A 16,269-nucleotide genomic window follows, 5' to 3' on the forward strand; every position below is an offset into this window, starting at 1 on the left:
ATTTCCATGAAGGTGGAAAAGAGAACTGAGTACGCAGAGAGGTTGGGCCTGTGTCAGTCAGTCCCCAGGGTAGGCACATTGGCTGGGGCCACCCTCTGAAGCCTGTCTGATGACAGCTGACACTGGGATGTGGGGACAGAAGGCAGCCCCTTCCCAGCTCCGTCCCGAGGGTCCAGTCTACAGGGTGACCGAGGTGCCAGAGCTCCTGGAAGCATGCAGGGTGGACAGTGGCGTTTCAGGACCATGGACAGTAGCAGACCCCAGCGCCTTTCCCACCCCCAGCGTTAGTTGGCCCAGGAACAGGTGTAGAAGGTGGGGAGCAGGTAACAGAGGGCCGCGCAGTGGGGACCCTGAGGTGTGGTCCCAGGGCCCCTACTTGAGGAGGTTCACGGCGCCTGACCTTCACTCCTCACCCCCACCGCTGCAGGAGTGCCCATCTCCCTGGTGATCAACTCCACGGGCCTGCAGGCCCCTGGCCGCCTCGACTCGGTGGAGCTCTCCCACAGCTCAGGGCAGCCCCTCCTCACGCTGCCTACACAGCCCCTTGCCAACGGATCCACCCATCGGCTGTGGGCGGGGCCACCCTTCCACACCCCTCCAGAGCGCTTCTACCTCAAGGTGAAGGGCAAGGACCACAAGGGAAACCCCGTCCTCCGTGTCTCTGGAGTTTCCTACAGCGGGGTGGCCCCAGGTGAGTGGTTGGCTCTGTGGGCTCGCAGGCCCATTTCTTCCTGGAAGCCTTCTATGATTGGATCAGTTCAGTAAATGTGGGCAGCTGTCCCCTGTAAGGTGTCATACTGAAGACTGAGGTGCTTCCAACGTGGCCCCCAGGTCACGGATCTAGAGAAAGCTGACGCATCTTTCCGTCTGCCCACCGTACATCCACCACCTACCCAGTCACATATCAGCCTTATCCACCCATTCGTCCATCTCTGTTGACCTATTCGTCTGTCTATCCAGCCACCCATCCATCCATACACCCATTGATCCGCCCACCCTCCCACCTACCCACCCATCCATACATACATACATACACCCATTGATCCACCCACCCACCCATCCATACATACACCCATTGATCCACCCACCCACCAATCCATCCATACACCCATACACACATACACCCATTGATCCGCCCCCCCATCCATCCATCCATCCATACATACACCCATTGATCCGCCCCCCCATCCATCCATCCATACATACACCTATTGACCCGCCCCCCCATCCATCCATCCATCCATCCATACACCCATTGATCCACCCACCCTCCCACCCACCCACACATACATACACCCATTGATCCACCCACCCACCAATCCATCCATCCATCCATCCATACACCCATTGATCCACCCACCCCCGATCCATCCACCCATCCATACATACACCCATTGATCCGCCCACCCCCGATCCATCCACTCATCCATCCCTCCACTCACCCACATATCCGCCCATCCATCATCCATCCATCTGCCTATTTATCTCTCCATCTACCCCGTTGATCTGTCCATATACTCACCCAGATACCCATCAGTCTACACGTCCACCCATCTGCTCATCCATCCGCCCACCCTGCCGCCCATGCATCCATCCAACACTCATTCTGATCGTCCTCTCTGTACCATGGAGGCTACTGCATGTGCTGGGCACTGTAGCTGCAGCGGTGGGCAGGGCAGACGTGGGGATTTGCTCTTCCCTGTCGTGATCAGGATCCCAGTCAGCATCGTGCCAGTACTCCCTCTGCTCGCTGTGTTAGTACTCCGCATGCATGGCTGTTTGCAGTCCAAACACGTGCCGTGGGCTAGCTCACCGAGTGCTCACGCCGGTTCTGAGACACGCCCCTGTTTTATAGATGAGGGCACTGAGACCAGCTACCTCCAGGGTTGGTTATTGAGGGTTATGTGAGCCTCCCAAGCTTTCCAGGTCTCCCCATAGTCCTGGCAGGGGGTATTTGGGCTCCCTGGCCGCTCAGCCTCCTAACTGGGTGCCACTGCCTTCCTCCCACCTACTGGCCCCTTCCCCTGGAGGTGGCCTGGGAGGAGCTCCCGGGGTGGAGGATGTCATTCTTTGTGGGGACCTCTGGGAGACACAGCCCCCTCTGTGCACTTGTAGTGGGGTTGTAGGTGGGGGGGAGGGCCAGCTGCTGAGGGCGCCCTGAGGTACACGACGGTGGGCAGCCCTGGGCCTCTTCTTCCTGGCCCCTCCCCGCTTGGCCTTTACAGCTCTGAGGAGCAGCGTGCATCCGGGGGCTTTGCAGGCTGATGAACAGCCTCTTTCCCACGATCAGGCCGTTGGAGTCCGGCTCTGGCTCTGGTCTCCGTCTCAGCTTTGATTCACGTGGAGGCAGCGGGGGGGGAGGGGGAGGGGGTCTTCTCTTCTTTCCCCGCCGTTCCTGTCTGGAAGGCTGGGGCTTGGCCTGCCAGCAGGTGGCTTTGGATTTGGAGACGTGGGGGTGGGTCTGGGGTCCCTGGGCCCGTTCAGCTCCCAGGAGGGGGAGCCTGGGCCGGCTGGGGCGAGGCTTCCGCGTGGGCGAGCGGTGGCTGCTTGGCACGCAGCTGAGGACGTGGCTGGCTGGTCCAACAGCCCTCTCCCCCGGGACGTGGCAGGCAGCCTGGTGCATGATGTCACCCGCCGCCCTCCCCACTCCCAGCTCCGGGCTTCTGGGAGGTCTGGTGCATTGTGTCACCCTTGGAGCATCTCGCCCAGCTCCTCTCGGCTCCAACAGGGAAGGGGAGGGTTGAGTGCACCCCGAGATCCCCCAGAACCCGCTGATGGCCAAGCAAAGAAGAGGGCATCACCCCTAGGCCAGAATTGGCGTCTGATGCGGGCCCCAAGAGGCTCATCGTGAGCTGTGCGATTTCACCGAAGTCTCTCGTTTTGTCTCAGAAATGTGTGTGAATTTTGCATTCGCAGCCGCGCCCCAAGCGTGCTGATTTTTAAGTGGCAAGGCTTCCCCAGCAACCCAGGCAAAGGGACAAGTGCACGGCCCCAGCCACATTCCCGGGGTCAGGACTGCTCCCAGGCAGTGGGGGCTGTAGAGTCCTGAGTGAGCCTTAAAAGCAATGCCAGCCATGACGGATGGGGAGTGCCGTGTGCTCCCCACGCACCACTTACGCCAGCTCCTCAAACATGATGAAGTCATTGCCGTGACTCCATTTTACAGAGGTGGCAACTGAGGCTTTGAAAGATGAAGCCATGTGCTCTTGGGGACCACTGAATGGGGGAGCCAGGGATTGAACCCCGTCTGGCTTTCTGGCTCCCGATTCGTTTGTGGCCGGGTGTCTGTTGCTGGGTGTGGCCAGGGTGGGCGGTGGAGGAGTTCTGAAGGCTGGTCCTTGGCTCCAGGCGCCCCCCTGGTCAGCATGCCGCCCCGGATCCATGGCTACCTGCAGCAGCCCCTGCTGGTCTCCTGCTCTGTGCACAGCGCCCTCCCCTTCCGGCTGCAGCTGCGGCGGGACGGAGCCAGGCTGGGCGAGGAGCGGCACTTTGTGTGAGTGGCTCCCGAGACCCTTACGCCCTGCGGGGATCGCGGGGGAGTGGGGGGCAGGAGGGGGACCTTAGTCTTGGTTGTATCATCCCCGTGGACAACCCAGCTCAGGGATCGCCAGGGTGGCCGGGGATGTGGAGGGTGGTTCAGGGACTCCCACCTCTGCTGGGTCATCAGCCCGTGCAGGGCCTCCCCGGGGCTCATGCGGGACCCAGCTGCATGAGAGTCAGGGCAGGACGGACCCGCCCCATGCATGGGAGTCCAGGACACAGACGGGGCTTGACCAATGTCACACCGCGTACTGTGGAATGGGCACATCCTTGGCTGCTTACCTCTCGCTAAGGGGACTTGGGGCCTTCTCGGGGCAGGATTCAGGGGGCTGAGGCCCCCGAGGGCCAGACGAGGCTGGGGGCCCAGGCTGGGGCCAGCGTGATTGCGCGTCTTGCTGATCTTCGCTCACAGGGAGTCAGGAAACAGCAGCTGGGAGATCCCACGGGCCTCCAAGGCCGAGGAGGGGACGTACGAGTGCACAGCCGTGAGCAGGGCTGGGACCGGCCGAGCGAAGGCCCAGATCGTGGTCACAGGTCTGTGCCCGGGGCCCCTCGCAGCACCCCTCCCCACAGTCTTCCCTCCAGGACTTCCTCCCGCCGAGTCTCTGTCTTCCGGGCAGCATCAGAGGGAGCCCACCTGCACTGCCACCTGCCTGCATGCCTCTCTGGGAGTGGCCGTGGGTCCCAGCTGGGGGAAACTTGAGAGCCCTGGCTTGGGCCGTGCCCGCCCTGTCCAGCCTCAATCCCTTCTCTGACTTCTTGGCCCTGCCCCCGGGGCTTGGCCACACCCCCAGGTCCTTTCAGGAGCCCCTGTCCATCTTGTAGTCTTGATCCCAGAACACCTGCGGGGCTCTGCCTGGGAAGGCTGAGGACACCCCAGACAGTCTCGGAATAAAACTGGCTTTACTATTTTTTTTTTAAGGCTTATTTATTTGAAAGGCAGAGTTACAAAGAGAGAGAGGAAGGGAGGAAGAGAGATGGAGGGAGAGAGAGAGAGAGAGGGATCTTTCAATTGCTGATTCACTTCCCAAATGGCAGTAGCAGGCCAGGTTGAAGCCAGGAGCTTGGAACTCCATCCGGGTCTCCCACAAGGGAGACAGGGGCCCAAGGACTCGGGCCATCTTCCGCTGCTTGTCCAGGCCATCAGTAGGGAGCCGGATTGGAAGTGGAGCCGCCGGGACGCGAACCGGCACCCACATGGGATGCCGCTGCGGCAGGTGGCGGCTTAGCTCGCTGCGCTGCAACATCAGCGCCTGTGTTGACAATTTGGCACCTAAGCTGTCTGGTTGGGAAGGAACCCAGGGAGCGTGCAGTCGCAGGAGAGCAGGCTCGCTGCTGACTGCAAGGCTGGGAAACTCCGGAAGCAAGCAGGAGCCCGGGGCCCCCACCTGCCGTTGGATTCACTTCCGCACAGCCCTTTTCCTAGGTCCTACAGAGTCACAGATGCTTGTCACAGCCTGGCTTGTCGTCATGTCACCACGCAGCCAGTCGGCGCGTGCTTCTGCGGCAGTCACTGGTGACATTTCGCTTCCGATAAACAACGAGGACACGGGAAGGAGACATTTGGCCATCTTTGCTTTTTCTCTTATTTGGTTAAGAGCTGAAACTGACTTCGAGTCATTCTGACATTTCATAGAAACGGCTAGATTTTGGGGGCCAGCGTGGCAGCCCAGCGAGTAAAGCCTCTGCCGCTGCCCCTGCAGTGCCGGCGTCCCGGTGTCCCGGCTGCTTCGCTTCTGATCCAGCTCCCTGCTAATGGCCTGGGAAAGCAACTGCTTGGGCCCCTGCTACCCATGTGGGAGACCCAGAGGAAGCTCCTGGCTCCTGACTTCAGCCTGGCCCAGAACAGCTGATGTGGCCATCTGGGGAGTGAATCAGTGGGTGGGAGACCTCTCTCTGTCTCCCCTTCTCTGTAAGTCTGCCTTTCAAATAAACAATTTCTTTTTGAAAAGGTAGATTTTCCTGTGTAATCCCAGTCCATTACCAGGAAAACCCTCCTTCTGCTTAGGTTTGCCCAGAGCAGATGTCCCGACTTGCCCCAGGATGGGCAAGTCTCTCATGATTCCGGGTGGCCGCAGAGCCCAGCACGCGTGTGCATGGACATCACCGTCCCTGGAGCGTGTTGCCTGCTGGCTCCAGGGCCTTGTCCCTGTGCGAGGTGACCTCTGAGATGGTCCCTTCTGTGTCCAGGTGGCAGCGCTCTCAGCTCTGCTCCGCCCCCCACCCCCCCGCCCTGAATAACAGCTGGGCCGTGGGAATGGGGAGTGGCTCTCCCTGCTGGCTGCTGCTTTGCAAGGCTTTCATTCCTCAGGGTGGGACGGGGGGGTTGGTGACGTGTTAGATGCTGCGGCCGCTGCAGGACGCACGCACAGGCACGCGGCCCGGGAGGGTGCAGGAAGAGTGGGGGGTGTCCCGCCCAGGTGGTGAGCAGATGGCTGCGGAGGGCTCTGCTGGCTGGTGCTGGGGCAAGGGCGGGCCCTGAGAGCCTGGATACTCTCGGGCATCTGTGCCTCAGCCCTTGCGTCCCCCTCCACCCCGTGCCTGTGTCCCACAGACCCCCCGCCACAGCTGGTCCCTGCCCCCAACGTGACCGTGTCCCCCGGGGAGACCGCCATCCTCTCCTGCCGCGTCCTCGGAGAGGCTCCCTACAACCTGACGTGGGTTCGCGACTGGCGAGTCCTGCCAGCCGCCACCGGCCGGGTCACCCAGCTGGCCGACCTGTCCCTGGAGGTCGGCGCTGTCATCCCCAGCGATAGCGGGCGGTACCAGTGCATGGCCAGCAACGCCAATGGGGTCTCACGGGCTTCCGTCTGGCTCCTGGTGAGAGGTGAGGCCCTTCCTGCCACAGCTGTGCCCCCCCAGAAGCCCACCCATCCATCCCCCTGCTCCGACACAGTCTCTGGCAGGCAGCCACAGCACATTCAGTGCTTTCTGACCCCCTAGGGAAAGGGGCTTCTACAGCCTCCTAGCCAAAGCCAAGTGGTCCTCGTCGTTGGAAAGTTCTTCCTAGCATCTAGCCTAAGTTTCTACTGCTACAGGCCAAGCCAATTCCACGTGTCTTGTCCTTTTCTCATGCCATCTAGCTGTCCCCTTGTCTCCTCCTCCCCCTCCCCGTTCCCGCTGCATATCTAGGGCACTGGGTGAGAGGTCGGAGCTCAGGGTTCAGCAGAGATTGGGCAGCCCTGCAGGGTGGGAGCACAGGAGGCAGAACGCTCACCCTCTCTTGTGCCAGTGACTCTGCCTGGGGCGTGTTGAGCAGGATTCCAAGGCCAGGTCTGGGCTCTGCAGGTTGGAGATCTATTAGTCATGCCTGTCGCAGGTGTGTGTGGTGGGGTGCCTGCCGTTTCCAGATGAGCTGGGTTCAAGCCTCGCAGGCCTGTTGTCCTGGGAACTTTCCCAAGTTTAGGGCTGATATTAGGGCAGACCTAGGGGCCTCAGGATCACCACAGGGAAAGCTGTCCCCGGCTCCAGCAGCTGTCCCCTGAGGCGCTCAGCCCAGAGCAGAACCCTGGGAGCTCGATGCTTCCTGCCGGCAGGAGGTGGCTCCCATGTGGGGCGGCCAGCTGGTCTACCCCAGGCCCCAGAGGATTCTGGTCTATCCCAGAATCCAAGGGGAGTCGGGCCCTTTGGGACCCTGCTTCCCTGTCCTGCCCGTCTGTGGCTGCAGGGAGGGGGAGAGCCTGGGCCAGGTAGCGGATGGCACAGCCGCTCTGATGGGCTTGTCCCCACCTGTCCACTCTCCCTCTGGGCCACAGAGGCCCCGCAGGTCAGCATCCACACCAGGTCTCAGCACTTGCCCCAGGGCGTGGAGGTGAAGGTCAGCTGCTCAGCCTCGGGATACCCCACCCCCCACGTCTCCTGGAGCCGCGAGGGCCGCGCCCTGCAAGAGGACAGCAGGTAAGGGCCCCCCACACAGAGCTCTGGGGCTGGCACAGGCGGCCGAGGCTGGCTAGGCCTGGGCTTCTTGCCTGGGGTGGGGGGAGGGGGGCGGGGCACCCTTCTTCCTGTGGTCATTTGGGGGACAAGATTGCTTTGGAAATGCAGCAGTGGCCGTGGGGTCAGGGGCTCGGGCGCCAGGATCCAGCAGACCTGTGCGGGAACCTTGCTTCTCCCTTCAGGCTGCGTGGCCCTGGGCAAACACCCTTGCCTGTCCGCGTTTCGTGAACTAGAATTAAAGGCCCTGTAGGTAAAACGCCTGGGGCACAGCCCAGCTGCCGGCAAGCGCTCCGTGTGGGAGAGCGGTCGCTAGGGACGCTGCTGCTGGTTAATTCGTCGGTAGTGATGAACGTTTTTGTGGCTGACTCAGAATCCAGGTGGACGCCCAGGGTACGCTGATCATTCGGGGCCTAGCCCCTGAGGATGCTGGGAATTATAGTTGCCAGGCCACGAACGAGGCTGGGACGGACGAGGAGACGGTCACCCTCTACTACACAGGTACTGGGCCCAGCGCACCTGCAGGAGGAGGGCCTCCCGTGTCCACTGAGCGTCTGGGCTGGGTCAGGCCGGGGGCACAGCAGTGCACACGTGGCCCCCTGGCCGGGGGGAGCTGGCCCAAAGCCAACAAGCAGGGGGCTGCGGATGGTGCTTTCCTGGGATGTCAGGGTGATGGGGGAGGGGCCGCCACACGCAGGGCCCAGCACGACCCTCCGCAGAGGTGACCCCTCTGCTGGTCCACAGCATTCCAGGCAGGGGCGGCGGGAGGGCAGTGTGGAGTGAGGGGTGCTGGCGCGGATGGCGTGAGGGGCTCCCCAAGGCTGTGGACTCCTCACGCTGGGCCACATGCAGGCTGGTCCCCAGCGCCCCCCCCTCCCTTGCAGACCCCCCGTCCGTGTCTGCCGTCAGCGCCGTGGTGCTTGTAGCCGTTGGGGAGGAGGCCGTGTTGGGGTGCAAGGCATCGGGGGTCCCCCCACCCCGGGTCATCTGGTATCGAGGTACGAAGGTGGGAGAGGGGCCTGAGGGGGGTCGGCTTTCCAGAAAACGAGTAGGGGTCTGGGGGGGGGCAGCACGGGTCCAGCAGGCCCAGCTTCTCCCCAGCCCGGTTCTGCAGTCGATGCTTGAGTTAGGAGCGGGATGGAGTCAGACCCAGATTCGAATCTTGGCTCTCCGGGGTGACCTTGGCGTGACTTGGAGTGTCTGAGCCTCAGTTTCCTTCACTGTCGAATGGGGCATTCCAAGATGGATTTGGTTGTGTGACGTGTTTAGAAGGAGCCAGATGCACCACACCTGGTGGTGGTGCTGAGGCCAGCGTGAATTCTGGAGAAGCAGGAATGGGGTAACCGCGGTTCGGAGGGCTGAGCGAGAGCGTGTCCAGTGTCTGCACGCGGCCCTGGGCGGAGCTGCTGCTCGCTTGTCAGGGCTGGGGGCCACTGCTTCGGCCCCCCTGGACGTGTCCAGGGCTCCCTCCCAGGGATCAGTCAGGACCACCGATGAGGCCCCTCCCACCGGTGGGCTCTGCTCTTTGCAGCACCTGTCGGGGGTCCCGGCCCTGCAGACAGGCAGGGCAGGCGCTGTCAGCACGGGACTGCAGCATTTTGCCTGTGGCCTGCCTAGTGTTTATGACGCTGCCTGCTCTGGCCCCGGGCCCCCTCCTCCCAGCCCCTTTTGAAAGGGGGCTTGCAGCGGAGTGCCGTGCAGCCTGAGAAGGCCTGGCATCCGGACACGCTGCGGCGTGGGTGAGCCTCGAGGGCATGCTAGGTGACAGGAGCCAGTCCCCTGAGGACAGATCCGCCAGGCGTCTGCCAGTTCACAGGGACAGAGAGTGGAGTGCGGGTGCCGGAGGCTGGGGGCGGGCCCGGAGCTGGATGGAGGTGACGGGCACACAGTGTGGAGGTCCCTAATGCCACTGCAGTTAGGACAAGATGAGATGTTTTATGGGATGTATATTTTCCTGCAACGTAAAATACAAAATTAAATTGAATATAGGAAGGAGCGGGCAAGGGTCAGGGGGTGTGTGAGGCCCCGGGAAGACGGACATGTGGGGCTACGGCCACCTCAGCTCCCGTGTCTGGGTCTGACCCAGTGGGAGGCCCAGGCACGAGTTCCTGGGTGGTGAGCCTGACAAGCTGGGGGTTGGCTGGGCCTCCACTTTGGTCTACAAGGGGCTCAGGGAAGACCAGCCTCATGGGGTGCAAGAGCCTGGCATCTGGGAGGCTGGAATTACCGGCCTCTGTGCGACCAGGGGATGCCAGCTGATGCTCTTTTTTTTTTTTTAAAGACTTGTTTATTTGAGAGGCAGAGTTATAGACAGAGAGAGAGAGGTCTTCCATCCACTGGTTCACTCCCCAAATGGCCACAACGGCTGGAGCTGGGCTGATCTGAAGCCAGGAGCCAGGAGTTTCTTCTGGGTCTCCCACATGGGTGCAGGGGACCAAGCACTTGGGCCATCTTCCACTGCTTTCCCAGGCCATAGCAGAGAGCTGGATCGGAAGGGGAGCAGCTGGGACTAGAGCCGGTGCCCATATGGGATGCCAGAGCCCCAGGCCTAGCCCACAACCCCACAGAGCCGGCCCCGACTGACTCTCTTTCTTGTGTGGTCCAGGCGGCCTTGAGATGATTCTGGCTCCTGAGGGCTCCACGTCGGGGACGCTGCGGATCCCAGCGGCTCGCGAGAGGGATGCTGGGGTCTACACCTGTCGAGCCATCAACGAGCTGGGTGACGCCACCGCGGAAATCCAGCTGGAGGTCGGACGTGAGTGTGCCCCGCCCTGCGGCTCCTGCCCCTGGCTGCCATTGTGGCCTCGGGACAGGGTTGATGGAGAGAAGCTGGCGTGCGTGTCGCGGCTCCCTGCGTCGCACATCGCCACACCCTCTGCGGCTGGAGCCGTGAGCGTTTGTTCTTTCCCATTCGGAGGGCCAGGCATCAGGCGTGGCTCAGCTGGACGGTTCTGGTGCAGGGCCTGCCACGTGGCCACCATCGGAGTCCCCTCCAGGCTCACTCAAGTGGCTGTGGTGTGAGGCTTCCATCCCTTGCCACGTGGGCTTTCCCCAGGGCAAGAGTGTGGGCGGGCAGGATGGAGAGAGAGGGTCCAGGGTGGAAGCCACTGTCTGTCCCCACACACTGTTCCTTCTGCCCATTCTGCTGGTCACAGACCAGCCCCAGGGCCCTGTGATTGGGAGGGGTCACACAAGCCAGAGAGTCCAGAAGGGAGGGGTCTCTGGGGGCTGCTTGGAGGCGGCATCCCACAGAGCCAGCGTGGTTCAGGCTGGGGCTGACAGCCGAGTTCGTCTCTACTCTGTCACTTTCCGCCATTCTGCCCTGAGGGCCGGGTGTCGTTCCCTGAATGAGGCTTGGTGCAGGGTCTGGCCCCTCGACTGCTTGGCAAACAGAGGGGGGCGACTGTACTCGTTGTACATGGGGAGCGTGAGTCCTGTGTGTTCATGAGGTCTGAGTTCCAGGCCTGGCTCCCGGCACGGGACTGGCTGCAAAGCCACAGGCACAGCTCCTTGGCAGGCTGAGCCAGCACAGGTTGGGCTCCAAGGCTTTGCTGTGGCCACAGCGGGAGAGGCAGACGCTGGGGGCTCTGGGGAGGACGGAGAGCCGAGAGCGTGTGCGTCTAGGCTGGGTGGGCCAGGCTGGGCCGAGGCCGACAGTGGCTCAGGTAGCCAAGGGCTCCCCAAGGTGCCATCTTAGACTGGTGACCTTCCCGGCTTCGTGCCCTTAGCCTTCATCCGTTCATTTGTGCTATCATTCATTCCTCTAACAAGGGCCACCAGGTGCCCGTGTGCCAGGCCCTGTCACACGGGAACATGGCTGGGGAGACGTGGGGACTCCCTGTAAGCTGAGAGCAGAAAAACCAGGCATCTGGAAGTGCATCCTCAGGGTGTGGGGACCCGAGGAAGGGGGCCAAGCTAACACCGGGAGCTGGGAAGGCTTCCTGGGCGAGGTGTTATCCCAGCTGGAGCCAGAGCAGCCAGGCAGGCGTGGAGCTGGGGACAGTGTTCCAGGGAAAGGGAACAGCACGTGCAAGCTCCCGCCTCCCGGACACCATGGCCGGAGAAGTGAGGCAGGGAGCGAGTGACACAGGGCAGGAGAGGCGTGGAGGCCAAGGCAGCTGTCACCTGCTGCCGGTCACTTCCGGCCTGGGGTCCCTGAGAGGTTCTGGGAGAAGAGCTGTGTGTCCACACCTTCTGTGCTGTGTGGCCAGGCTCTCAGCTGGGCTGGGCCGGGGTGGAAAGTCATGGGCCCAGGAGCCTGAATGTGGCGGGAGTGGAGCCGAGAGCCACACTTCTGTGGCATCAGCCAGCTCTAAGCTGACACCTGTCGTCCTCAAAGCAATGCTGGGGGGTGGCAGCTGGCCTCGTCTCCTGCACAGGTGGGGAAACTGAGGCACGGGGAGATTCAGTGTCTTGCCTGAGACCATGCAGCTGGTGGGCGGCAGAGCTGGCACTGAGCCCTGGCCATGGTTGTGGTGCTGCCGGCATCCTTCTCTCTGGGCCCCGGGCTTCTGGTGGGCAGAAATGCTCCTGGGATGTGGTGCAAGTGAGAGGCGGAGGGGCCTGTGATGCAGTGGGCTCCGGTAAAGCCACTGCCGCAGGAGTCAGCCTGAAGGTCCCGGGAGAGTGGGGCACTGCTCCGGCGGGTGTGTGTGTGTGTGTGTGTGTGTGTGCTGCGGCCGTCATCCTGTGGGCCTCCTCTGGTCTCCAGCCAAGCTTTTCCTCTTCGGGGTCCAGGCTGATGTGCCCACCTCGCCCTGTTCCTTCCCTGTCTGCCGCTGGCCTTGGGGCTGTCTCTGCGCGCCAGAGGGAGGGTACGGCCGGCAGCCTGGAGGCAGAGCTGCGGAGGCACTGGCACCCTGTGGCCTTGGATCACAGACGGCGTGGAGGCTGGCCCAGCAGCTGTGGAGCTGGAGGGAGCCCGCTTGGCAGTGGCAGTGGGAAATGAAATTTTCTGCTCATCTGGGTGGCAGCTGTGCCTTGGCTCTCCCGGCCAAGCTGGCAGAGGCTGGGGATGGGTGGCACTGTGCCCACGTCCTGCTGTTGAGCTGGGAACAGGCTTCCTGCTGGTGTTCGGGGCACGAGAGGGGGGCGGCCTTCCCCTCCCGCCGCAGCTGTGCCTGCACTTGGGAGCAGCCCGAGGGCTCTTTGGTGTCCCCTGTGGGCGCAGGTGGGCTGAGAGGGGCGGCTGAGGCGGAGGGCTGGTCCCACAGCTGGTGATGTGGCTCTGCAGCGGGCACCCCCTGCCCGAATTCAGGGTCCTGATTACTTTGCTTGATTTCCTTTCCAAGGCTGCCCGCTGCCTGTCTGCCCTCTCACTCAGTCCTGGCTTCTCATTTGCTCCCAGCAGCGCTCAGTGCTGGATGGGTGAGCTGGGGAGTAGGGGCGGGCTCGTGTGGGCACTGCAGACCCTTGGCCAGCCTGGGGTGGGGGAGCAGAGAGAAGCGAGCGGGGGGCAGGCATGGCCCGTCCCGCGTAGCTTCTCCATCACGCTCCGTGGGCAGAAGCCCTGCGATATATTTAGGAGCCCAGGATGACGTTCTGATGTTAATTTCCTTTAGAGTCAGGATGAAAAATGAGTAATAGTGATGAGAGGAAGATGACCAGCTGGAGCTGTAGGTGTCTTTGTACTGAGGCATTTAAAAATCTGTCTGAAATATTTCTTTATGGAGGAAAATGCTCGTGAGCGTCATCTGTGGGCCTGGCCAGCGGGGCCGGGGCTGCAGGCTGGTCGCAGCCTCTCCGTATGGGGACAGCATCGTGGAGTGCGGGCCCCCTGCTCAGGCACCACTGCCCCCTCAGGCTCTCAAGGCAGGGCCTGGGCCCGGGCCTCCGCCTGGTGCACTCTAGCCCTCTGCACAGCACCCCTCCCTCCTCCTGCTTAAACCATGCAGGGGTCTCCCTGCCAGCCCCGCCCAGGGCCTGCAGGGGCTCCAGGCGGTCCCTGGAACTTTCAGGGGAAATAATAGAGCCCACTCTTTCCAGAGCGGGAAACTGAGGCCTGAGTGAGGGCCTGGGGCCGTCAGCCCAGTGTCTGTTGCTCTGGGGGTCAGGAGGCGGCCGAGAAGTCACCACCTGTGCCATCATCCCTTCACTATGGCCAGAGCTTCCATGGGTTCCTTCCCCTGGAAAACCCCTGGGAGGGCAGTGTGGCCCCTGCCTGGGTCCTTGCTGACCCCACCCGCGCCATTCTGAAGAGCAAGGAGCTTGCAAGGGTCCCTCCCTGCACCCGAGCTGCAGCCTCCTTCGCACAGAGAAGTCGCCCACCCTCTTGCTTGCAACCCTTGTTCCTGCCGGTCGCTCTCGTGGGGCGGCCATCTTCCCTCTCTCTTCCCTCCCCCCCACCCTTGCACTGACTCAGTCCTGCCTGCTGCTGGCCCAGTCCCTGTACCCCAGGCTGCCTCGCAGGAGGCACAAGGGAGCAGGTGCAGGGAGTGAGGCTGCCCCAGCAGGGACCTGAGGCTTTCAGGAGCCTGCACTTTGCTCCCTGCCCGTGGGAGCCGGGAGGGGACAGAGGCACAGTGACCTGGTCAGCTCGGGTGGCCAGGAACAGGCTCTCGTGGGCAGCAGTGCAACACAGAGATCTGTTTCTCACGGCTCCCACGGTGGATGTCGTGGCTTGGGGTGCCAGCATGGCTGGGCTCTGCCAGGGCTCTCTCGCGGTGGCCGCCCCCTTCCTGTGGCCTCCCCTGGGTGCATGTGAGTGGACGGGGGAGTAGCCAGCTGTCTGCGTCTCTGCACTAAGGGCACTAACCCCAGGTGGGGCTCCACCCCCATGACCTCATGCACACCTGATTCCTCCCAGAGGCCCCGCCTCCAGACCGCACTCCTCGGGGCCAGGGCTCCAGCCTGGGGATTTCCTGCGGTCACCGCTCAGCCCGGGGCTGAGCCCCCTCCTTGCCCCTCATGAGTCCTTGCTGCACACAGGCTCTGCCACCCTCAGCTGCAGAGGGGCCTCCCCGGGAGTGGCTCTGCCAACATCCACCTGTCCTGGCTCCTGCAGCTCCTGCCCCAACCTGTCAGAGGCCAAGGCACAGTGGGGGTTCCTGGGAAGTGAGGGCGCTGGGCGGCTGTGAGGAGGGGCTTGGCACCCCAGAGCAGAGATGAGCCCCTGAGAACAGCACCAGGTTGACATCCCGGTCCCCCTTCTCCCAACTTGGACTTGGGGCTTCAGTCTCCCCTCCACCCACTGAGGGGCCTGGCACGCCTGGAGGGTCCTGGGGTCCTGGTCGGCGAGACAGGCTTGGCAGCACAGCCCTGCTGATCCCAGTGCTCGGGGTGGGCCCCAGCTGGGTAGCTCAGGCTTGGGTCTGGCTGCTTTGGGAGTGACCCCTGCAGGAAGATGGAAGAGGCAGGCGCAGCCGTGGCTGGCACAGCACCCAGGGGTGAAGGGTGAAGGGTTGTGGGTCGGGAGTCTGGGCTTTGGTATTGGTCAGCCCTGGGCTCCGATCGCAGCTCTGCCCTTGACTTTGAGCTGTGACCCTGGGCGGGACTCTCCATGTCTCTGACTCAGTTTCTTCTTGTGTAGAATGAGGGCTGTGGTAGTAACACCCACTTTGCGAGTTCATGGAAACACTGGGTGACATCATGGTGCCCAGAGCACTCCTTTCGCTGCCTGTCACCCAGCGGGGTGCCGAGCGCCATCCTCTGCACCTGTCACTCGCACTTCTCGGCCGTGCACGTCAGGCCTAGGAAGGGGATGGAGAGGAGAGGGGGCTTCAGAGGGCTCCAAGGTTGGGGCACAAAGCTGGGCTGGCTGGGGCGAAGGAGGGGAGGGGGTGGAGGCGCACTCAGGGCCCGAGCAAGCCTGAGACCCGCTCGGGGGAGGCGAGGCGTGGAGGGGGCCCCAGTGTGGCCTGTGTACAGCTGGGATGGCAGACTTTTGGGTACCTGACCCTGGGCCTGAGCCCGGCTCCGCCTGGGGTGGTAGGGGGTGGCGGGGCTGTGCCGGAGCAAGGCCTGAGTGAAGGCTGGCTGCGAGCTTCGGCCTCGGTGGCTGCCGGGCCCGGGAACGGAGGGCGGCGTCTGAGGCTGGGTCCAAGACGTCTTCCTCCTCACAGTGATTTTCCAAGTTGTGTTTATTTCTCCTTGGAACTTCCCAAATCCCTGAGGCCAGGAGGGAATCTGATGTCATGGTTTGGACGGGAGAGGGAGGTTTCTGGAAAGGATGGAAAGAACAGAGAGGTGGAGGCTTGTCCGTGGTGCTGGGCGCCAACGGGTAGCAGGGGCCAGAGACCCCCCCGCCCCGCCCGGGGGGAGCGTAGGGGATGGGTCTGGAGACTCCGCTTTGGGAAGGGACTTGCTTCTGACTTCCTGATAATGAAGTGCAGACCAAGCGGAGAAGGAAAGGCGTGGACGCGACCCCGCAGGCCGTTAACAGTGCTTCCTTACCTCGGGGAAGGGCGGGTGTTGTGCGGATCAAGAATTGGGGGACTTTCCACCCTCCGTGGATTGTTGGAGCTTCCTACAGCCCCGGTGGCCAGGACAGCCCTTGTCCAGGCCTGCTGCCCGGGCGCAGTGTTTAGCACGGCCCCTTGTCACTCCTCAGTGTCCTGTGTATGCCATGAGGTGGCGTTTTATATGCTTCTTCCCAAGTCGGTGGCCCGTGATCCCCAGGGAGGCGGCTCTTTGTGGAGGCTACGACGCAGGTCAGGATGTCGGCATCCGGTTTCAGAGTGCTTGGGCTCCTGGCTCCAGCTCCCTGCTGATGCAGACCAAGTGACTGGGTTCCTGCCACCCACGTGGGGGCCTGGATTGGGTTTCCGGCTCCCAGCTTTGGCCCAGCCCTGACCTGGC

At 62.7% G+C, this 16,269-nt stretch overlaps 1 protein-coding gene across 1 annotated transcript in view; it reads left to right on the forward strand.

Annotated features, from left to right (window-relative positions):
* Nucleotides 1–16,269, forward strand: part of HMCN2 (hemicentin 2) — a 141,489-nt gene that overhangs the window by 31,004 nt on the left and 94,216 nt on the right. Inside the window, 8 exon segments of the mRNA XM_089306779.1 lie at nt 428–691; nt 3,349–3,493; nt 3,953–4,074; nt 6,095–6,367; nt 7,296–7,437; nt 7,847–7,974; nt 8,358–8,471; nt 10,079–10,228. Coding sequence (XP_089162905.1) covers nt 428–691; nt 3,349–3,493; nt 3,953–4,074; nt 6,095–6,367; nt 7,296–7,437; nt 7,847–7,974; nt 8,358–8,471; nt 10,079–10,228 — 1,338 coding nt within the window.

Source organism: Oryctolagus cuniculus, chromosome 1 (assembly GCF_051225735.1).
Source record: "Oryctolagus cuniculus isolate XC-2025 breed Fujian yellow rabbit chromosome 1, ASM5122573v1, whole genome shotgun sequence".
NCBI lineage: Eukaryota > Metazoa > Chordata > Mammalia > Lagomorpha > Leporidae > Oryctolagus > Oryctolagus cuniculus.